The 23,316-nt window shown below is 36.2% G+C and overlaps 3 protein-coding genes across 3 annotated transcripts; all 3 read right to left on the bottom strand.

Annotated features, from left to right (window-relative positions):
• Positions 1-1,161: 1,161 nt before the first annotated feature.
• Positions 1,162-9,225, bottom strand: LOC118628693 (olfactory receptor 5AL1-like). Its single transcript, XM_036259628.1, has 2 exons — positions 8,315-9,225; positions 1,162-1,282 (listed from the first exon to the last, which is right to left on the bottom strand). The coding sequence occupies exons 1-2, from the start codon at positions 9,223-9,225 to the stop codon at positions 1,162-1,164; spliced, it is 1,032 nt and encodes a 343-aa protein (XP_036115521.1).
• Positions 9,226-15,715: 6,490 nt separating this feature from the next.
• On the bottom strand, positions 15,716-17,761 carry LOC118628161 (olfactory receptor 1044). Its single transcript, XM_036258941.1, has 2 exons — positions 16,853-17,761; positions 15,716-15,724 (listed from the first exon to the last, which is right to left on the bottom strand). Exons 1-2 carry the CDS (start codon positions 17,759-17,761, stop codon positions 15,716-15,718), a joined length of 918 nt encoding a protein of 305 aa, XP_036114834.1.
• A 4,232-nt stretch (positions 17,762-21,993) lies between these two features.
• On the bottom strand, positions 21,994-22,953 carry LOC118628266 (olfactory receptor 8U9-like). Its single transcript, XM_036259108.1, has one exon. The coding sequence runs from the start codon at positions 22,951-22,953 to the stop codon at positions 21,994-21,996; it is 960 nt and encodes a 319-aa protein (XP_036115001.1).
• Between the last annotated feature and the right edge of the window lie 363 nt (positions 22,954-23,316).

The following is a 23,316-nucleotide window of genomic DNA, read 5'->3' as shown; positions in this document are numbered from 1 at the left end:
TCGATGAGAAAGGGACACATCGAGTGGCTGCCACCCGCACGACCAACCAGGGCCGGGGACAAACTGCAATTGAGGTACATGCCCTTAGCGGGAACTGAACCCGGTCTCTCCAGACCGCAGGTGGACGCTCTAACCACTGAGCCAAACCGGCCAGGGCTGAACTTGACATTTTCTACAAGGACCTAGGCCAGTCCTGGAAAGTAGTGTGATTCAAGTCCCATTCAGCTTTCAGAGACCACTGAAATTATGTTCAAACACAAACACACTTGCAAATATATACATGAGTATCCCAAGCAAAGGCAGTGGCCACTTTCTGTTAGAACTCTGGACTGTGGACCCAAGACTGGCTGGGTTTGAATTCCATCATCTTCCTTTATTAGCTGTGCAACCTTGGACAATTGGCCTGAAATCTGTGACTCTCTTTCCAATTTTAAGAAATAACAGGACCCAATTTATTGGTTTCTTTTGAGGATTAAACAAATTAACATTTATAAAATGTTTAGAAAGATATCCTGTGATAATAAGTGATATGTAAATGTTTGTGGTATAAACGTGGTATAGAATTAAAGATGAATTCATTGAGCACTTAAAAGCTTATTGGTCTTTAAGTAAAGATGAACCTAGTTAGGTTTCTACAACCTGCCAGGCACTTAATCAAGTAGTCTTACTTAACAAAATTAAACTAAACTAGAAGTGTGTGAGGTTTCACTTATGGGCTTCAATTATTTATAAATGCCTAAGGTCGTATAACTAGTTGTATGAAAATTCTAAATGCAAATCAAGGTTATCTGAATTTTGTTTTTCTGACACTGTAGGTTTTAAGAATAAGGGGTATTATAATATAGATTATATAGACTTACATCTGATCATCACTTTCATATTTTTAAAATATAACTTAAAGAACATAGTTATTTCTCTTTGTTGAAATAGAAATAATTGTGCCTGTTATTTATTCAATCACCCTTATAGAATTATGGCATACAATTTAAAAATCATGTGATTTGGTATGCTTTTATTTTGATATATCATAAAAGATAATCAAATTCATGATTTAATGTTATTTTATTTTATCATTTTAGAAGGAGATTGTGATAGTTTCAGCCATTGTATAGAGGACAGTGTGAGGTTTGCAATACAAGATAATTATTTCCTCTTCTGCACTTACTTTGTAAGTAACTGAGACATGCTGCCTGTAGGTACTTTTAGAACTTTGTGAGTTGAATAAATTCTCAGGTGTTTAAAGCAGTTTTGACAGAGAAACATGATGTTTCTATTCACCACAGTTTGTTTCCTGAATGTATGTTTATATGGACAGATAAACACACCTATTTTCACATATCACATATATGACAAATAGAAGCATCATAGACAGTCTCTTTTTTTACAGGTAAATAAATTCACACTTGTAGGATTTTGGTGCTTCACCTGACAAACACAGCTCTTCTGGAGTTTCTCTGCACCGTTCTGCTTCATAAAATGAGGAACACCAGTACTAGACACTAATTAAATGAAGTTTTCGCATCTTGACACAATTTTAACTCCTTACTATTAGTAATCATTTCCTAAGTTAAATCTGGCTTTTCTCAGGGAACAAGAAATTCAGTGCACCTGATAGACATGTTATTCAGCTTCTTCCTGGGCAGCTGCACACAGTACTGTGCAACCTCTAGTACTCCAGCCATTGCTCCAGATGGTTGGGCTCACCTCTTGAAACACTGAACAAGTGACAATTTTACTTCTTCATTCCCAATTTGGTTGCCTTTTATATCTTTCTCTTGCCTGATTGCTGTGGCTATAACTCCCAGTAGTATGTTAAATAAGAGTGGTGAGAGTGGACATCCTTGTATTCCTGATTTTAGAGGAAAAGCTTTTAGTTTTTCACCATTGAGTGTGATATTTAGCTGAGGTGTTGGAAGAAAGACACACAGAACAGTGGGACAGAATTGAGAGCCCAGAAATAAACCCACGTGTGTATGGGCAAATAATCTTTGACAAGGAGGCAAAAAAAAAAAAAAAAAAATGCATGGGAGGAAAGAAAGCTTCTTCAATAAATGGTGCTGGGAAAATTGGAAAGCCACATGCAAGAAAATAAAACTAGACTATAGTTTTTCCCCATATACAAAATTTTAATTAAAATAGATCAAGACCTAAATATAAGATCCGAAATAATGAATAACAAGGAAGAAACAAGGGTACTAAACTTAAGGACCTTGGTGTTAGAGAACATTTTATTAATTTGACAACAAAGTCAAGGAAAGAAAAGGTGAAAATAAATGAATGGGTCTGTATAAAACTTTAAAGCTTCTGCACAACAGAAAAATAGTCAACAAAACCAAAAGGCAACTAACTGAATGGGAGAAGATATTTGCAAACAACAGCTCTGACAAGGGGTTAGTATACAAAATATGTAAAGAACTCATACAACTCAACACCTAACAAACAAATTATTCAAATTAAAAATGGATTGAGGACCTGAGCAGACACTCTCAAGAGGACATGCAAATAGCCTACAGATATATGAAAAGATGCTCAACTTCACTAGCTACTAGAAAAATGCAAATCAAAATTACAATGAGCTATCACCTCACACCTGTTTGAATGGCTACTACCAATAAGACAAGCAATAACAAGTGTTTGAGTGGTGGTGGAGGAAAAAGAAGCCCTCATTCACTGCTATTAGGCATGTAAACTGGTAGAGCCACTATGGAAAACAGTATGGAAGCTTCTAAAAAAAATTAAGAATAGAGTTAGCATGTGACCCAACAACCCTTTTTTGGATATCTATCCACAACATTTGAAAACATTTATTTGCCAAGTCATATCCACTCCTATGTTCACTGAAGCATTATTCATGGTGGCCAAGACCTGTAAACAACTGAAGTGTCCTTTGATAGGTGATTGAATAAAGAAGATGTGGTACATATATCCACCGCAGACCTTAGTGGCCTAAGCAATGATTATTTATTATCTCTAATGATTCTGTAGGCTAACTAGACAGTCCTTTTCCACATGGTAGAAGCTGGGGTGGTAGTATGGTTTTTTGGACCATCATGACCTCACTCACATGGCTGACACTGGGTAAAGCCATCAGCTGGAGTGCTTTTGTTTTGTTGTGTTGTGTTTTGTTTTGTTTTTTAATCCTTACCCAAGGCTATTTTTTCATTCATCTTCCAACAGAGTTGGAGGCTGGGGGGTGGAGAGAGAGATAGAGAGAAAGATCAATGTGAGAGATACACATTGATTCGTTGCCTCCTGCATGACCCTGACCAAGGTCTGGACTGAACAACTGAGGTACATTGACTAGAATCAAACCTGCAACTCTTTGGTCCATAGGCCAACATTCTGACCACTGAGCAAAACTGGCCAGGGCATGGAGTACTTTGTGTTTTAATCCACATGACATTTCCATGTATCTAGCATGTGCTTCCAACAACATGGAGGTTAGGCTCGAACATTTAGCTTCCTCATGAAGAAAATGTATTCTTATGGAGAAAAAAGATCTAGTCATAGAAGTTATACAATGTAACATCACTTTTGAGCATTCTATTTTCTAAAGCAAGTACTAGGGCCAGGGTCCATAAGGGAGATAACTATACAAGTAAGTGAATGCAGGTAAAAAGATTCATTATAATTATTTCACTTGAGAATAATATATATATGGTAAATGGAATCAATAAAGTTTAGTTGCTTTATGATTATTATTTTTAAGAGTATGAACCACCCTACCCAGCCAGTATAGCTCAGTGGTTGAGTGTCGACCCATGCACCAAGAGGTCACTGGTTCGATTCACCATCAGGGCACATGCCCTGATGGTGGGCATGATCCCCAGTGCAGGGCATACAGGAGGCGGCCAGTCAATGTTCTCTCTCATTGATGTTTCTCTCTCTCTCTCCCTCTCCCTTTCTCGCTCTCTCTTATATCAATAAAGGAAAAAAAGAATATAAACCAACTTATCATTATTTTCTTATAATCAGAGGTTTTGTTTTATTTTGTCCTATAATCATCTGACCTAAGTAAAAAAAAAATCTTACAGTAATTATTTCCCAAACTTGACATCAAATGTTTTATTCTCTATATTAATTTTCTTAACCTTAGTTTCTCTACAAAAAAGAAAGAAAGAAAGAAAAAAATTAAATTACTTTACAGCAGACTTCTTCAGGATTTTGTGAACTCTTATCTTTCAAAGTGTTGTCCATCAGACTGGAGAACATTATACCAAGTCAAATAAACAAAACACAGAAGGACAATACTACATGATCTCATTTACATGTGGAGTTTCATGCAGCTGAACTCTTAGAAACAAAGGGTAGAATGGTAGTTGCCAAAGGCTGGGGGTGGGAAAGAGGAAATGTTGATCAAGGCATTCAAAGCTTCAGTTATATATGATGAATAAGAACTGGAGATACAATGTGCAGCAATGTGATTCTACCATATGCTAGTAGAAAAAGAAACAAATAAAAAAAATTAACATCAGTTGTCTATTGTGTGTTGGGTGTTATAGAATCTACCAACACATAATTCCAGGCTAGCACAATAGCAATCCAATGGCAGTGATTCATTTACAACCTGGTTGAAATGGCATTTGCAAATTATGTGAACAAGTGGTCCAGATTTTTATATCATGTATTTCTGCTGCACAGATTCCTTTCTGTCAGCACATGCTGTGGTTTCACAGGTTAGAGTTTCCAACTGACAGAATTCCAAATAAGATTTGGGCCTTGTGCAAAGGAGGGGTGCCACATTATATACAAAATAGAATTGGACTTTCACCTGATTATGGTCCTACTAAGAGGTGGCCCTGAAGGATACTGGTGAAAGCAAATTGTTCCAGTGGATAGAATATTTAACTTTCTCCTTCATATAGAGAAATTGTGACCTGAAGGAATGGATATACACCAGCAATTTTCAACCAGTGTGCCACAAGAATTACTAAAACATGCAATACAGCCCCTCCGTTGTGGCTCAGTGTTTGAGCATTGACCCATGCACCAAGAGGTCACCAGTTCAATTCCCAGTCAGGGCACATGCTCAGATTGTAGGCCAAATCCCTAGTGGGGGCATGCAGTAGGCAGTCAATCAATGTTCTCTCTCATTGATGTTTCTATTTGTCTCTCCCTCTACCTTCCTCTCTCTCTAAAATCAATAAAGAAAAAACAAACAAACAAACAAACAAAAAACATGCAATACCTGACTATTTAGTCAGGGGCTCTGTTCTCTTTTCCCTTTGATTGTCAAATAGAAAAATGACAACAGCCAACACAACAATAGCTGTCCAGTGTGAATGAGTCAAAATTATACCTTTTTTTTTTTTTGGTAAGATCAGCAAAAGATATATATTTTTGTTGTGTCCCTTATATTTACTAATTAGTTACCATGTACCGTAAGATAAAAAAGGTTGAAAATTGCTGATATGCACTGATTCATTGACAGTAATAGTGTTGGATAGTTGGTTAGGGTACTGGGAGTAACAAGTCTCCAAGAACATGGCATTCTAGGGGGAAGAATTTTAGATGACCTGGTAGGAGTGGACACAAAGCATGCTGATTTCATTCTTTAACTACTAAAGGGTAACCACAGTCTGGCCGGTGTGGCTCAGTGGTTGAGCATTGACCCATGCACCAAGAGGTTGCTGGTTCGATTCCCAGTCAGGGCACATGCTGAGGTTGTGGGTCAGATCCCCAGTGAGGGGCATGCAGGAGGAGGCCAGTCGATGTTCTCTCTCATTGATTTTCTCTCTCTCTCCCTCTCCCTTCCTCTCTCTCTAAAAAGAAGAAAAACAAAATGTAAAAATAAATAAATAAAGGACAACTGTAGCAGAGGAGGTCTGCAACAATGAGGAGGATCAGAGAACCTGTTATACAGATAACAGCCACCCTCTCTCCTTTCTTGCAATCCTAGGGCTTATGTAATGACAACATGAGTAGAGTAGCCACAGTGTCAATAATGAAGCCTATTCATGTACCCAATGACATGAGCCCCCTTCTACTATCAATGTTGTGGCCCATTTGTTAGAAACAGAGATCGATTCTGAATCCTAAATATGCCACCATGTCTTTGAGAGGCAAATCAGAATCACAGTGATAAGTTAATTATATCAGACTTCTTCAATATGAGAGGGAACAGGGGAAGAACAACTTGTACTTACCAAAATCAATAGGTTAATAAGGATTTTCCTTCCCAGCTGGCAGTGTCTGAGGAAGTATCACCTTTCTGCAATTTAAAACACTTTGTTCTTTAGAATAGTAAGTCATTCAATATTGCTTCAGAAGACAAAATACATTTCATGGCAATGAAAGTTTAACATGACCATGGCATATAATGAATGATCATGACATGTTTCTTATCATCAACAATCAGCTGCTTGGATAGAAAACTCAATGACATGTTGACAACTTAGCTAAGTCACCAGCTCAGAAAATGAACTTCTGACATTGGAGCACTAGCGTCCATGACACACTATAGGTTATGAACCAATGACAGTATAGGGTCTGGAAACAAAGAAGTTGTAATAAGATTGGCTGTTATTATTATTATACCTCATTAATAAATTTTTAAATGTGTGTCTCCTATCTTACAATGTTAGGCTCTTCTGGGTTATAGGTTTGGGATTACTGAGAGCAGATATTTCCACCAAGGTCTCAATTAGTGTTTTGATAAACTGGAATCTGTGAGTCCTTCATGGCAGTGGACCAGAAGGCAAGGAATGAAGTAGTGTGCTGACTAAGGTAATCAACTCTGCTAAATGTAAGAAGTTAGGGGAGCCAATGTACAACGGAGCCAGGAAAAGTATGTCTGAAACACAGAAATTCACAGGACATCTTTAGAACTACCATGTCTAATGATACTGTCACTATCAATGGGCAACTTCAAAAACTAAATTAACAAAGACTGGGCAATTAGGTTCTCAGTAACCAAGTAGAATAAAGTTTGTACCACTCCAGCCAGAAGTAATCAGTACAGCTAAAGTGCTGGCTGAATGTGAGGACATTCTAGAAGAGGTAGGGCTTGAATGATCAAGTTAAAATGTTCAACCAACATAGTTCATCAGTTGTTTGGGATAGTAAACATACTCTTACCATACAATCCAGCAATTGTTCTCCAAACAAGTTGAAAATATATCCAGACAAACATCTGCGCATAGGTATTTATAAAAGTTTTATTAATAATTGTCAAAACTTGGAAGCAACCAAGATGTCCTTCAGTAGAGGAATAAATAAATAAACTATGATACATCCAGAGAATGGAATATTATTCAGTACAAAGAGGAAATGAGCTATTAAGCCTTGAAAAGATATGGAGGAAGCTTAAGTGCATATTGCTACATGGAAAAAAAAAGGGGGGGCTACATACTGTATACATTTAACTCTGTGACATTCTGGGAAAGGCAAAACAATGAAGACAATAAAAAGATCAGTGGTTGCCAGGGCTGAGGATGGTAGGGACAAATAAATAGAGCACAGAATATTTTTAGGTCAGTAAATATATACTGAATAATATTACAGTAATAGATATAAGTCATTATACATTTTTTCAAACTCATGGAATTTACAATATGAATGAACCCTTAGATAAACTTGGGTAGTTATGATGTGTTGATGTAAGTTCATCAATTACAACAAATATTCCATATGCTTGTGAACAATGTTGATAATGGGGAGACTATGAATGTGTGATAGCAGGGGTATATGACAAATCTCTGTATCTTCTATCAATTCTGTTGCAAATCAAACCAGCTCTTAAAAAAGGAAGTCTTTAAAAAAATGTTCAATCATATTAATAGGGACCTTGTAAAGTGAAAAGTAAGGTCACTTTCCTGGTATTTTAAAATTAAATATTTCAGCGAAGCATCTTGTAATCCCCCCCCCCCCCAATACAACTATGGAGGAAAATCTTACCTGGTATCTGCAATATCATTTACATAGTTCATGTCTTTTGGACAACCTCAAATTCTCAATATTAGTGAAAAAACATAAAGTGATGATTATACGATACTTTATTCTTCATCTCCATTGTTGAAACACCTCATGGCCAAAAAGAGCAGATGATTTTTACCTTGTTTTTACAATTTAACATTTAAACAGGCAAACACTGACGAAATATCTACTATGTGTAGGCAAAACCAATAAAATATCTATTTTCATGGAAATATAGATCAGGAAACTAAATCCCAGAGGACAAAGGCTCCTGTACTTAATGACATAGTACTACTGTACAAGCTTTGATTTTAAATATATATAATACATACTTTACATATCTATCACTTCATTAGCAACAACAAAATTTATTGCTAATTACTAGAATATACCTCTCAATAATTTTTTCAAAGCATTTTTTACCTCCTGATTCCTCAAGCTGTAGATTAAAGGGTTTAGCAAAGGAATGACTACTGTATAGAATATTGAGGCAAATTTGTCTTTATCTAACGAGTGACTTGACTTGGGCTGAAGGTACATAAAAATGAGGGTCCCATAATACATGGTAATAGAAAACAGGTGAGAAGCACAGGTAGAAAAGGCTTTCTGTCTTCCTACAGCAGAATGGATCCTTAAGATGGCAAAGGCAATGAATACATAGGATATGAGAACAATGGTAAGAGAACAGAAAACATTGAACCCAGCAATGATTAACAACATCAACTCTTTGACTTGGGTGTCAGAACAGGCCAGAGCAATCAAGGGGACATCATCACAGTAAAACTGGTTGACCGAATTAGAGTCACAGAAAGACATGTGGAATGTCACCACTGCTTGTATGAGTCCCACAGTGAATCCATAGATATAAGAGCTAGTGACTATTTGGATGCAGAGTTTCCTGGGCATGAGAACTACATAGAGTAGAGGGTTGCAGATAGCCACATATCGATCATATGCCATGATAGACAGCATTAACAATTCCCAAACTGAAAATGTGATAAAGCAACACACTTGAGTGGCACATGCATAAAATGACATACTTTTAATTTCACGTAAGGAGATTACAAGTGTGTTTGGTGTGATGATGGAGGTACCACAGAAATCGACAAAAGCCAGATGAGAGAGGAAAAAATACATGGGTGTGTGAAGCTGAGGACTGACCTGAATTAGCACAATCAAACCCAGGTTACCCAAGGCAGTAACTAAGTACATCAGTAGGAATGCACAAAAGAGAATAACTTGAAGTTCTGGATTGTCTGTTAGGCCCAAGAGGATGAACTCAGTGACTGCTGAATGATTGCCTTTTGCCATGAAATAAACAATTCTAGAATAAACTCCTCTAGTACGCACGCTCTGAATAATCTTGACTCTATAAGATATAATCGAGTAAATGGATCACCAGGATGTTATGCTAAATTCAGTCAAAGCAGACTCTTAATAGGCACTCTGAATTATGTGTGGATTTTACTTGTGCTTTTGACATGAAAGGATTTAGTCCAGGCAGAAATTCCAAGATAGAAAATCCACTGTAAAAAAAAAAAAGTATTTTAATTAAAATGTTATAATCGATAGAATAGCAAAGTCTGTGTTGTACTTTTTTTTAACTGCAAAGAAAAAAAAGGAACATTAAAAATGTATGTGATTTTGAAAGCATATATAAAAATGATTTATTGAGTTGTAAGTTTATCTCATAAAATTATCATTTCATAAGAACATTAAAAATTACTAAAATTGTGTGGAAGATGTAAAATAAAGTTATAATAAATAGCACCAACAAAGGGTTAATATCCAAAATATATATAAAAAAAACTTATACAACTCAACACCAAACAAGCAGAAATCCAATTAAAAAATAGGGAGAGGACCTGAATAGACATTTTTCCCAAGAAGACATACAAATGGCCAACAGATATATGAAAAGATACTCAACTTCACTAGCTATTAAGGAAATACAAATCAAAACTATAATGCGGTACTATAACATACCTGTTAGAATAGCTATTATCAACAAGATATGTAATAAGTATTGAAGAGGTTGTGGAGAAAAAGGAACCCTCATTCACTGCTGGTGGAATGCAAATTGGTACAGCCACTATGAAAAACAGCATAGAGGTTCCTTACAAACTTAAGAATGGAGTTACCATATTACCTAGTAACTCCTCTTCCAAAAACTTTGAAATATTTATTCACAAAGACATATGCACCCCTGTGTTTATTGCAGCATTATTCACTGTGGCTAAGACATGTGAACAACTGAAGTGTCCTTTGATAAATGATTGGATAAAGAAGGTATGATACATATATACAATGGAATACTTAGTCATAAGAAATGATGAAATACTGCTATTTGTGTCAACATAGATGGATCTTGAAGATATCATGTTAAAAGAAACAAGTCAGACAGAGAAAGTAAAAAAACAGATGATTTCACTCATATGTAGGATATGAAACTGAAGGAAACAAATGAGCAAACAAGAAAAACAAACAAAAACTCATAGACACAGACAACAGGATGGTGGTTATCAGAGGGAAGGGGTCAAATATATGGTGAGAAAAGAAAATTTGACTTTGGTTGGTGGGCACACAATGCAACGTCCATATATATATGGTATCATAGAATTGTACACTTGAAATCTATATAACCTTATTAACCGATGTCACCCCAATAAATTAAAAAAATATATTAACATTGTTTATCTTTAGGCACACTATTTGCTATAATTTAAATTATTTTTTCTTACTCATCTCCATTTTTTTTATAATTTTAAAAAAGTTTTAAATGTTTTTATTGATTTTTAGAGAGAGAGGAAGGAAGAGGGAAAGACAGAAATATCAATCAGAGAGAAACATTGATCGGCTGCTTCCTGCATGCCCTCTGCCAGGGATGGAGCCGGCAACTCGGGCGTGTGCCCTGACCAGGAATCAAACCAGTGATCTCTCAGTGCACAGGTTAAAACTCAACCACTGAGCCATACTGGCTGAGCTTCATTTCTATTTTTTAAAATTCACATATAACATTGATATTGAGGACAAATAGGATTGTGAATTTTCTGGCTATGTCTTTTGGCAAAATACACATCAGTGAAAAATTTTTTCAGATTGTAAAACAACTTTTAATGATAAAGAGACATCATTTTAGCCTCTATCCTCCAGTATGTAAATGGTCCAAAGTGAATAGTATTTGGACAATATTTAGAAGATCTATATTTCACAAGACATTTTATAAACCCAAGCTGGATTCTAAATGCTTAAAAGCTAGTGGAATTGAAATTATCTTCTCCTTTCATAAGCAGAGCAAAAGATAAGTTAACTTGATCTTCCTACATCCCTACATTGTATCAGGTAACTTCTCATGAACCTTGTAAATGGTTTAGACAGATAAAACATAATAAATATAAAAAGCATCACCCTTTCTTTCTTTCTTTTTTAAAAAATCCTCACTCGAGGACATTTTCCCATTTTTTGTTCAGGTAGAGTGGGAGGGAGAGAGGAACAGAGAGAGAGAGAGAGAAACATCGATGTGAAAGGAACACATCTAGTGGCTGCCACCCGCACAACCAACCAGGGCCGGGGACAAACTGCAACCGAGGTACGCGCCCCTAGCGGGAACCGAACCCGGGTCTCTCAGGACCGAAGGCCGACGCTCTAACCGCTGAGCCAAACCGACCAGGGTGCATCACCCTTTCTTAAATTTTGGTTGACATCTCACTGGAAACTTTATCTTGATTACACCTTTATCTTTTCTCTTTCTTTCACTACTTTTTAACCAAACATCTCAGAACAGACATCTACCCCCAATTTCTCAATCATATTTATAACTTAACCAAGGATAACCCACTTTCTTTTCCCATTAAACCCAGAAATCCCCTCACCAAGTTTACTACTTCCTTATTCCCAAATGCAATAAAGCCCTTTAATTTCCAGAACAAAGAAGTCTCTGAGTTTATTACTCATCCATTTAATTATGTACCTTGGAGGCTCTGCTTTTATTGTCCATGCATTAGACATGTTCTTCAAGCTCTTTCCAAAGCCCCCACTGTTTCTTCCTTTCACCTTCTGGTTCTGGATTCTATCCAATCCTATGTCTTCAATAGGCATATATATGCTGATTATGCATGAATATATATACTTCTATTTTAGATCTCTTTTATCCATTCCAGCTTTATATATCTAAGTGCTTCCCAGAAATGACCACTTGGATATTCCATATGTCCATCAAAAGTATCACATGCAGAAAAGAACTTGGTGTCTCCATTGGACCTAACACTGAAGACCTGGAGAATATATTTCTTTCTCAAAGAATAGCACCATTATCCATTCAGTTTTCCAAGTCAGAGTCCAATTAGTTTTTACTATACTTTTCTGTTCCTCATGCTAATATGCAATTTGTCTCCAATTTCTAAAAATTTTCTACCTTATACATTTTTCAAGTCTGTTCATCTTTATCGTTTCCTTGAACCAATCACAAGAGCTGTATGTTTTGTATTGCATCTGACTTGTAACTTTCATTTTTGCCTCTAGTCTTTCAAACTGCTCTCTGTTCCTCATATTTGTAAACTTTTACAGATGCAAACTTTTTTCTTATATTCTGATTAAATTCTTCAATGTTGTCCCATTGTCCTTAAGATAAATTCCAAGGTCTTTACTGAGGCTGACATAAATCTTGAAAATCTAGTTCCCTCATCTCAGATCAGGCTGATCTCTTCTGATATTCTTCATAGAGTTCCAAAGTGACAGATATTTCAAACTACTAAAATTACTCAACTGTGAGCCAGAATTTTATACATGCATTATTCTTGTCCCAGAACACTTTTATTTTGCCACCATTTTGTTTGCTGGGTTCTCTTTCTGCTTGATTTTCTGTGATCTGTTAAATCACTTCCTCTTGGAGGTTTTTATGACTTTTCAGACCAGGTTAAGAGTCCCTCATACATACTTCTTTTGCACCCCCTGATTCCTTTATCATAGCACTTGCCACGCTATGTTGCAACCAATTGTTAACATGTCTGTAACACATCCTAAACTCGAAACTCTTACTGTTAAGCAATAATATTTCTATTGTATACTCAATTAGTCTCCTATCTCTAACAGTATCTAGTACACAGAAGATGATTAACAGCTCTCTGTTAAATTATTAAGTGAATAAAATTTATAATTATATACTCTGTTATATATAATATTAGACATTTAACTTAGCTGGGGATTCAAACAATCATGATACTGACTGAAAATGCTCACAATACAGCAAGTTAAAAAGAGTAGCATGCTAAATAGGTTATATAGTGATAAAATATTTCTGTCTTTTCACATTACATGTTATGACCTAAAAATCATAAATTCACACAGAAAAAATACTCAAATCATATGTGCCAAATGTTTATAGTAGTTATGTCTATGAGGTGATATTGGGGTTGGTCTTTCCTTCCTTCCTCCTCTCTCCCTTCCTTCCTTCTTTTCCATTCATTTTAATTATCCATTCCATTATGCCCTGTATTCTATTTTGAGAAACTTGATTTCAATTTCATATATACTTTAATTTTATAATTGTTCTATGTTTATAAATATTGCCAACTTAACTTTTCATGTTGGTATTCCTATAACTTGTGCCCATATAGACGTTTAAAATATTCCTAATTATTGACCACTAAAAAATAATCTCACATTTTTGGGGGAAATGTTTTAGTATGATATGTTCCACAGGTGATCTAATTGGTTAGCAAGTTTGAAGTACTCTGAGGCTAGCCAAAGAACATATCTGCATATGTTCATAGCCCATGGACACAGACAACAATATGGTGAAGGCCGGCGGGGAGGCGGGTACAAGAATGCCTGAGTTGAGGGGGGCACGGGGGTGGGGTGGGGGACATCTATAAGAGTGTCAACAATAAACAAAAAGAAACCCTAGCCCTGGCTGGTTTAGCTCAGCACTTAGAGCGTCGGCCCATGGACCATTGAGTCTCGGATTTGATTCTGGTCAAGGGCATGTACCTCAGTTGCGGTTTGTCCCCCACCCTGGTTGGGGTCATGCGGGAATCAACCAGTCAATGTGTCTCACTCACATCGATGTTTCTCTCCCTCTCCCTTTCACTCCATCTGAACAAAAAAATGGAAAAATATCCTCGGGTGATGATTAAAAAAAAGAAAGAAAGAAACACTAAGCTGTTTATAATTACAAAAAAAAAAAAAACTTCTCCAATTGAAAACAAATATCTTCAAAAAATGACAAAACCAATTTATAAAAACATTATCAAATTTTAAGTAAAAATCATGACAATTTTTCTGCTATAGTAATAGTTACATAGCAAGTCTTCAGTTTTAACCTGAAATTCTTTTTTTTATTAATTTGTTTTCGTTACAGATGTTTCTCCTTTAACCTGAAATGCTTAAACTTTACTTTGAATAGTTTTCTAAGTGTTCAACACTTTAAATTTAAGAGTAGTAAATATAAAAATTATGAATTTTAAAAGTCTGTTTGTCTTAAATGTTTTTTATCCATTGTCTGTTTTGATCCTGTGACAATAGATATAGCAACTGACAATGTTTTCACCCTCATATTGCTGCAGAAACTGAGGCATGCATAAATGGAATAAATTGTCAGAGATCTTTTGATGTAGGAAGTAAACTCCAAGGAATCGATACTCTTTCATAGAACCGCTGTGGCACAGTCAATGTACCAGCCCAAAAGGAGGCTGTGAATTTTCTTGACTTAATGATAAGTTTTTGGTACATAGAATACAGACTCAAAATCTACCACAGGAGCTTTGTGAGAAAAGAGGGAGCCACTGAAACCTTCAAATGGGAGGTAAATGTATTTAAATAGAAGACGTGGAAAGAAACATTGAGAACTGTGGATCAGACTAACCCTTTGCCTCTATGATCCATCAAAATATATAGTAAAATAAAAGTGGACCCTGACCCAATAATTTTTTAAGGAATATTTTTATTTGAATGTAATCTCTCTCTGGGTATTAATAACTATTTTCTAGTCTTTTGTCATTAAGCATTCAAATGACCCTTAGATAATTGCCAATGATACATCAGATAAGGGGTTAATTTCCAAAATATATAGAGTGCTCATACAACTCAACAAAAGGAAGACAAAGAACTCAATTTAAAAAATGGGCAGAGGAGATTTTAAAAGATTTTTAAATGATTTGTGTGAGTTGCAAACTCAAAAACATTTTCTGTGTAACTGAAAATTGTAAAATCATCATTGAATTTATTTGAAGCATATCGACAGCTTTAACTCTATCTATATCACAATTACGTATGGTAATTCTCATTTATCAATTGCTCCCTCACATTCATTATGAGAGTTGGGATGAAAACTCATGTTTTTAGGCTCATAGAAAGAAAATGATGAAATGCAAGTGCTCACAATTTATTATTACCTTTTTTCATGTTCTTTAAAAAGACTCCAAATTTAGTGTCATTTAATTGATAAATAAATGTGTGAGCGCCTACACATTCTACAGAGCCATTCTTTGACAATATGCATATATTCTTTTCACCAGGCTGCATTGCTGGGTCCATTGTATTATAGGCTATAACATAATCAATAGTAACTAACTTACCCAAGGATTGCCCAATATAACTGCATATGATCCTGTTACTGGCAAAATGGTTTATATATTTCAATTATTTTGAATATATTTGTTTAGAATGTATGATGCCCCTGTGGGATTCTATCCTTGAATTAGATTGATTGCTTTTTTTTTTTTTTTTTTAAGATAACTGGAAAAAATATAATGAGGTCTCAAAGGCATAAAAAACAAAACAACAACAACAAAAAACAGTTTTCTCAAAGACTCTTTTGAGACCAAACCAGACTTTCAGGTAAGTAGAAAGCCACATTAAATTAATTATATAAATAAAGTTATTCTCCTTAATAAAAACAACTTGTTAAATGTATAAATATGAAAACGTCTTATATTGTCTTATTTTTTTTCCCCCAAGAAATTACCAAATCAGGAAAAGATTAGTTAGACTATGCATCTTTGCTTTTGTTGTGGGATATTGTTAATGCAACCAGAGAATCTTGAACTGGGTGATTTTGGAGGAGTGAAGGGTCTGAACTTTAGTCTCCATTCTGCTTGTAACTAGTTATATATTCAGGTTATGGCTTTTTATGCATTATTTTATTTGAGAAATGAGGAAATTGATATACATTCTTATGAACCAAATAATTAATTATTTTTAATACATTATCTATTTGAAAAATGAGATAATACTGGTAAATTCTTATGGTTACTTTTACTTTTAGAAATGTCTTTATAGATGAACATCTCTAGAAAATTTCATTATTAGTAGGACAAATAATAGAAATCCCATATTAAGGCTAGGCATGGACAGGTGAACACCTGAAGTGTCCCTTGATAGATGATTGGATAAAGATGTCATACATATACATAAAATATAATACTGCTCAGCCAAACAAAAGATGAAATACTATCATTCGCAACAATATGGACAGGTCTTTAGAATATTCTGTTAAGGAAAATATGTCAGTCACAAAAAGGTAAGAACCATATGATTTCACTCATATGTAGGATAGAAAATTGAAAGCAACAAATGAACAAACAAGAAAAACAAGCAAACAAAGCTCACAGACAGGAACAACAACATGGTGGCCACCGGAGGGAAGGGGCGTGGGGGCAGTAAAGGGTAAAGGGGGTCAAATATGGTGATGGAAGATGATTTGACTTTGGGCAGTGGGCACACAATGCAATATACAGATCATGTATCACAGAAATCTACACTTGAAATCTGTATAATCTTACTAACCAATGTCACCCCAATAAATCAAAAAAGAAGACTACGCAATCTGATAGTTTTAAAAAAGAGAAAAATCACACCATAAAGATAAGATCTATTTTATGTGCTTGAGCCACTTTCTTAGTTTCACGAACAGAAAAGTCTGGTTTCCGTTGATGGCGACTTTCTTCAGGGCTCCTTTCACCTCCTTGTTCCTGAGGCTGTAGATCAAGGGGTTCAGCATGGGAATGATCACTGTGTAGAAGACAGAGGCCATCTTATCTGTGTCAAGGGCATGGTTAGAGCTTGGCTGTAAGTACATAAAGATCAGTGTCCCGTAGAATATGGTGACCGCCAGCATGTGGGAGCCACATGTAGAGAAGGCTTTGCGTCTCCCCTCAGCTGAGCGCATCCTCAGGATGGCAGAAATAATAAACACGTAGGAGACAAAGACAACCAGAAGGGAAGAAATGAACATGATACCAGCACAGGCAAAGATCCATAGCTGTTTGGAATGAGTGTCTGAGCAAGTTAGCCTGAGGAGAGGCATGTCATCACAGTAGAAATGATTGATGACATTGGAGTGGCAATAGGAGAGGCGAAAGGTGAGCAGGGTATGAAACAGAGCCACCAGAAAGCTATAGCTATAGGGAGCGGCCACAAGCTGAATGCAGATTCCTGGGGACATTATAACCATGTAGAGGAGAGGGTTACAAATGGCCACATATCGGTCATAGGCCATGGAAGCAAGAAGCAAGCATTCGGCTGTCATGAAGGCCAGAAAGCAGCCCAACTGAGCAGCACAGGCATTGAAGGAGATAACATTTTGTTGGTACAAAAAATTCCCAAGCATTTTGGGTGTAATGACAGAGGTATAACAGAAATCGACAAAAGCCAGGTTGCTAAGGAAGAAGTACATTGGTGTGTTGAGTTTTGCATCTGTTCTAATGATTAGGATCAAACCCAGGTTGCCTACTACTGTAAAGAGGTAGATGGATAAGAAAACCACAAAGAGAGGCATCTTCAGGTCCTGACGATCGGTGAGGCCCACGAGAATAAACTCTTTTACCTGAGTGCAATTGATCTGGGCCATCTGCCTCAGTGTGTCTGGATGGAGAGAGGAGAATTAAATCCATATTAACCAAATTAACCTTAAAACTCTAATAATTTTTTTTATACCTTAACATCCTGAAAATCAATTTTATTATAATTATGAAGGCACTAATATTAAAATGATTAGTAGTATACTTGAAATCTGAGATGGGACGAAGAGCAAAAGTAGATGTTTTGGAGGAAGGACATTTTTTTCACCACATCAATTGTGTTTATGAAGTTAAGAGTTGTGTGGTAAGATCCAGTCCACACTTGCTTTCTGTTGAAAGCTCTTGTGCACTATGTTTAAAATTTAACGTTGATTTTTCAAACCTTGATGACTATTATTGGTATTGAAAAAACCTTAACGTTAATAGCAAAACAGAAAATGAATCTTCTGCAGTGATGTCACGCTGACAAACCTGTCGTCTAGGCAGTGTGGTACAAACGCCTCCTCACTGCAGTGCCGACAGAGACAGAATGCTCTCTGTGTTCTGCACTCAGTCCTTACCACAGAGAGGTCACCGTTTTTGGTTGCCACATGATCCTCTTAGTTGCATTAATCCTGCAAATACTGAAAATGGGTAACTTTGTGGAAGACACAGTAGCATGTTTTATGGGTGTTTATGTACATCGTGTCTTATCACACCCATTTCACAGATGGCGTCTCAGAGAGGTCAAGCCTTTGAAGTGAGCTCAGACAGCGAGTCTGTAGCACAGCTGGATCTCCAACCTCTGTGTTTCTAATGCAGTAGCCCACCCACTATTATATTCTCAATACAGGAATAGCAAATTTATTCTGTCCTCACATGCCTACATTTCTCCTAATGTTTCTTGTGATAGTATTTCACAGACATTTTTATATGTAAAGCATCAACTTACCTGATCAAGAGCAATGAAGATCAGCAAATTTAAAAGCATTTTGCTTACTTTAAATAAAAGTGATATCTGCTTTCTAATAGATTTATATCAACATACATGACTCCGATTACTTTGTCGTTCATTGATTTAAAAACATATAGATTTAAATTATATTTATGTTAATTTTTATTTCTTGACTGTATTATTCTAAACAAAATATCTTTATATTTTTACATATATTTTGGACTGTTGTCCATAATTGGAAAATAAACATCAATCTAAGGTATGGTTTAGGACAGGGTGACATATTAAAAAAGCACAAAGAATCTGTTACTAAATTTATAATGTCGTATGTCATATTTCTTTCTCTTTTTCTTTCCTCATATGGATAATTGAAAACAATTTTTAGGAAACTAATAAATTGCTTTGTACACAATGGACATGTGTTGGTATATTGGACCGACAAAATAACTGTTATTTACTGTCTTTCTAATGTCTAATGGTTTTTCTATGCTACACTTCTTGCTCAGGCACTTTAAAAAAAATTGTATGCAACCTCCTGAATGATAGAAAATATTTATAAATCATGTACATATAATAAGGGGTTGACATCCAAAATATATAAAGAAATCATACAGCTCAATAGTAAAAAACAAACAACAATAAAAAGCTAAACAATTGGATTAACAAATGAGCAGAAGATCTAAATACTAGACATTTTTCCAAAAAAGACACACAGATGGCCAATAGGCACGTGGATAGATGCTCGAGCTCACTAGTCATCAAGGAAGTGCAAATCAAAACCACCATGAGATACCCCGTCACACCCGGTAGAATAGCTATTATCAAAAAGACAAGAAATCACAAGGGTTGGTGAGAATGTGGAAAAAAGAGAACCCCTGTGCACTATTGATGAGAATGTAAATTGGTACAAACACTACGGAAAACAATACGGAGTTTCCTTAAACAATTAAAAATTGAACTACCATATGATCTGGCAATTCCACTTTGGGGTATTTATCTGAAGAAAATGAATACATTAATATTGATCACTGCTGCCGATTACCATCATGAGATAGGTAGGGCATTAAAGCTTCGAAAAGCCTAATTTGTGGTCTTACAATATATAAAGTGTATTTTAAAACAAATAAGCAACTATTTAATTGGAAACCTGGTTTCCAGTGCCAAGATGCCAGGTAAGGCTTCACAGTTTGGCAGCTGTTAGAGCTTCAGCATGTCATCTCACCGTATCTTGATGCACACATATTTGAGAGTAAATTATATATGGCCTTTTACAATCTAAACCAAATACTTATGGTGTGTTAAAAATTATAAAATATTGAATATAATATATTCAAATTATACTCACATCTCTTCTCTTCTGCCACAACCAACACATAGTAATCTAACCAGAACATTTGTTTTGTGATCTTTAACTACTACATACCCTTACATGCTTCCTTACTTTAAAAAATGCTTTTTTCTATGCTCATCTCTCCTAGGTGTATAGAGAATAAAGAGTTCAAGGGAAAAGTCCTAATATCCTAATTATCCTTCAAGGCCTACCAACATCACATCTCTTCCACAGAGACTTCTCTGGTTTCTAATTCCCATGCTCTGATACCTAACAGTTTTCCTCTTGTGCTGGAGAACAGTTACACATAACTCAGTTATATAACATTTCACATTTATAGCAGCTATCTGTTCCCACATTATCCTCTTGATAGGTTGTAGACTTCATGGGCAAAAGCATGACTTTTTCATGCATATCCTACTGTACCCCTTCTACATGCTTGGTGATGGAAAATTAATTATTCATTTTTGTACTAATATTTCAATATGCATTCTCCTTTCTCATAATTAATGGATTTTACTTTTGTCTAATGTATGAAGGGATATATTGATGACTTAATTTCAATACTTTTACTTCTCATCATAGGTAAAATTATTAGCTTTTACAAAAATGAGAAGAGTTTTGACATAAATTACAGTCTCGCCAGTTAAGTGCCTGACTTATCCAAATGGTATAATAGATTCTGTTGTGGAGATCTTAAACCTTATTTTCATTTCAAACTGATAAGAATTATATTTATATAATAGCATGGATATCTATACAGAAATAAAATTAGAATACTCTTTACCCTATTTTCAGAAAATGCCACCTCAAATGTTCCATTTTAAAAACAGTCTATTCTCACCCTGGCCAGTTTGGCTCAGCGGTTAGAGCATCGGCCTGTGGTCCGGGGAGACCCGGGTTCGGTTCCCACTAAGGGTGTGTACCTCGGTTGTAGTTTGTCCCCGGCCCTGGTTGTCCCTGGGCAGGTGGCAGCCACTCGATGTGTCCCTTTCACGTTGATGTTTCTCTCTCTCTCTCCCTCCCACTCCACCTGAAGAAAAAAATGGAAAAATGTCCTTGGATGAAGATAAAAATAAATAAAATAAAACAGTCTATTCTATTTTATTTTTAAAATGCCTATCTTGATCCCAATTTTAAAACACAGCCCTTGAATCTACCTGAGTAGATAGCATCCCAATTTCTTCTCTAAGTGGGTTTGGGCAGCAACCAATTGCTGGGTTTTGTCAGTGACTCTATCCCAAGGGATCTTCCTAAGAGTATGATGCAAGTAAAATCATCAGAAAAATTACAGTGCATACCCCACGGAGATCCCAAGGCAGACTGGAAAATTAACATTATCTCCGGGTTTGAGGAAATGCACATCTACAGCTCTTCCTATAGTATGACATGATTACCCTAAAACTTGTTTAGGAAACAATTGTTTAGGGCAGGCTTTCTCAACCTCAGCACTGTTATCATTTGGGGCTGGATAATTTTGTGTGAGAGACTTTCTTGTGCATTATAGATCGTGTAGTAGCATCCCTGGCCTCAACACTCTGCAATAGTGTTCCTTGATCACCCCTTTGTCACAATGCAAATCAATAATATTTGCAGACGTTGCCAAATGTCCCCTGGGGGAAAAATCACTTCCGGTTGACATCACTAGTTTACAGTGGTCTCTTGGCATCTAATTTGAAATGTATTATTAAAACACTCTTATAATCCTAAACTGGATGTTCAGAATGCCTTCCCTTTTCTCTATTCTTGGCCAATAACTAGTTATGTAACTAACAGATGAGGTAATATAAATTTTAATATATATTTAATTTGAAAAATAACACAATGTAACTTGTTACAGTACTTGCTACACATACATTTTAATTTTAAGTCACACTTGCTTACAAAGAATTCAGAGAATTGTTTCATTTTACAGTGAACAAATCTTTATTGAGAACCAAGATCAAGACAATTGACCACATTTGGTTACAGAGGAAAAACACAGATCATGAAGGACAGGTCACTTTTGTACAGTCAAATTATTTTTTAAATTTCAGGAACACAGAAGCCTGGTTTCTGTTGATGGAGACTTTCTTCAAGGCCTCTTTCACGTCCTTATTCCTGAGGCTGTAGATCAAGGGGTTCAGCATGGGAATGACCACTGTGTAGAAGACAGAGGCCTTCTTATCTGTGTCAAGGGCATGGTTAGAGCTTGGCTGTAAGTACATAAAGATCAGTGTCCCGTAGAATATGGTGACCGCCAGCATGTGGGAGCCACATGTAGAGAAGGCTTTGCGTCTCCCATCGGCTGAGCGCATTCTCAGGATGGCAGAAATAATAAACACGTAGGAGACAAAGATAATGAGAACACAGGAAATGAACGTGATACCAGCACAGGCAAAGATCCATAGCTGTTTGGAATGAGTGTCTGAGCAAGTTAGCCTGAGGAGAGGCATGTCATCACAGTAGAAATGATTGATGACATTGGAGTGGCAATAGGAGAGGCGAAAGGTGAGCATGGTGTGAAACAGAGCCATCAGAAAGCTATAGCTATAGGGAGCAGCCACAAGCTGAATGCAGATTCCTGGGGACATTATAACCATGTAGAGGAGAGGGTTACAAATGGCCACATATCGGTCATAGGCCATGGAAGCAAGAAGCATGCATTCGGCTATCATGAAGGCCAGAAAGCAGCCCAACTGAGCAGCACAGGCATTGAAGGAGATAACATTTTGTTGGTACAAAAAATTCCCAAGCATTTTGGGTGTAATGACAGAGGTATAACAGAAATCGACAAAAGCCAGGTTGCTAAGGAAGAAGTACATTGGTGTGTTGAGTTTTGCATCTGTTCTAATGATTAGGATCAAACCCAGGTTGCCTACTACTGTAAAGAGGTAGATGGATAAGAAAACCACAAAGAGAGGCATCTTCAGGTCCTGCCGATCGGTGAGGCCCACAAGAATAAACTCTGTTACCTGAGTGCAATTGATCTGGGCCATATCTCTTCAAGGCATCTGAATGAGGAAGTAGAGAAAAGAGAAATTCAAGTTGCCATTCCCAGGAGTAGTGATTTTATACTTAATATGTTATGGAGAGGTTTTGTGGCTAAGAGATTGATAGCACACTGGGAGATTGGGAACAGGATGAGTAGCAGACAGAGCTATATCCCAAGTCCATTGTATATGCTAAGGTGGGTCTGTGGAATAGTCTACATTGCCTTGGTTTCCAAGGTCTTATTTATTAAGCCATTTAAAACTATAAGCTGCCTTGTTAAAATTGTTAAGCTATTATTTTTATTGAAAAAATGTTAACATAAATATCATAAAGGAAAACAAATCTTCAGTGGCACCACTGTGGCAGAT

Source organism: Molossus molossus, unplaced genomic scaffold, assembly GCF_014108415.1.
Source record: "Molossus molossus isolate mMolMol1 unplaced genomic scaffold, mMolMol1.p scaffold_m16_p_13, whole genome shotgun sequence".
In the NCBI taxonomy this organism is placed as follows: domain Eukaryota; kingdom Metazoa; phylum Chordata; class Mammalia; order Chiroptera; family Molossidae; genus Molossus; species Molossus molossus.
This window is presented reverse-complemented; position numbering and strand designations above follow the sequence as displayed.

Bases quoted from the DNA above. Each gene is read 5' to 3' on its own strand.
- LOC118628266 (XM_036259108.1), bottom strand. From the start codon at position 22,953: ATGGCCCAGATCAATTGCACTCAGGTAACAGAGTTTATTCTTGTGGGC.
- LOC118628693 (XM_036259628.1), bottom strand. From the start codon at position 9,225: ATGGCAAAAGGCAATCATTCAGCAGTCACTGAGTTCATCCTCTTGGGC. The intron at 1,283-8,314 runs ATTGAGAGGTAT...CAGGAAACAAAC, and splicing joins AAAAATGCTTTGAAAAAATT to TGTGGTGAATAGAAACATCA.
- LOC118628161 (XM_036258941.1), bottom strand. From the start codon at position 17,761: ATGGCCCAGATCAATTGCACTCAGGTAAAAGAGTTTATTCTCGTGGGC.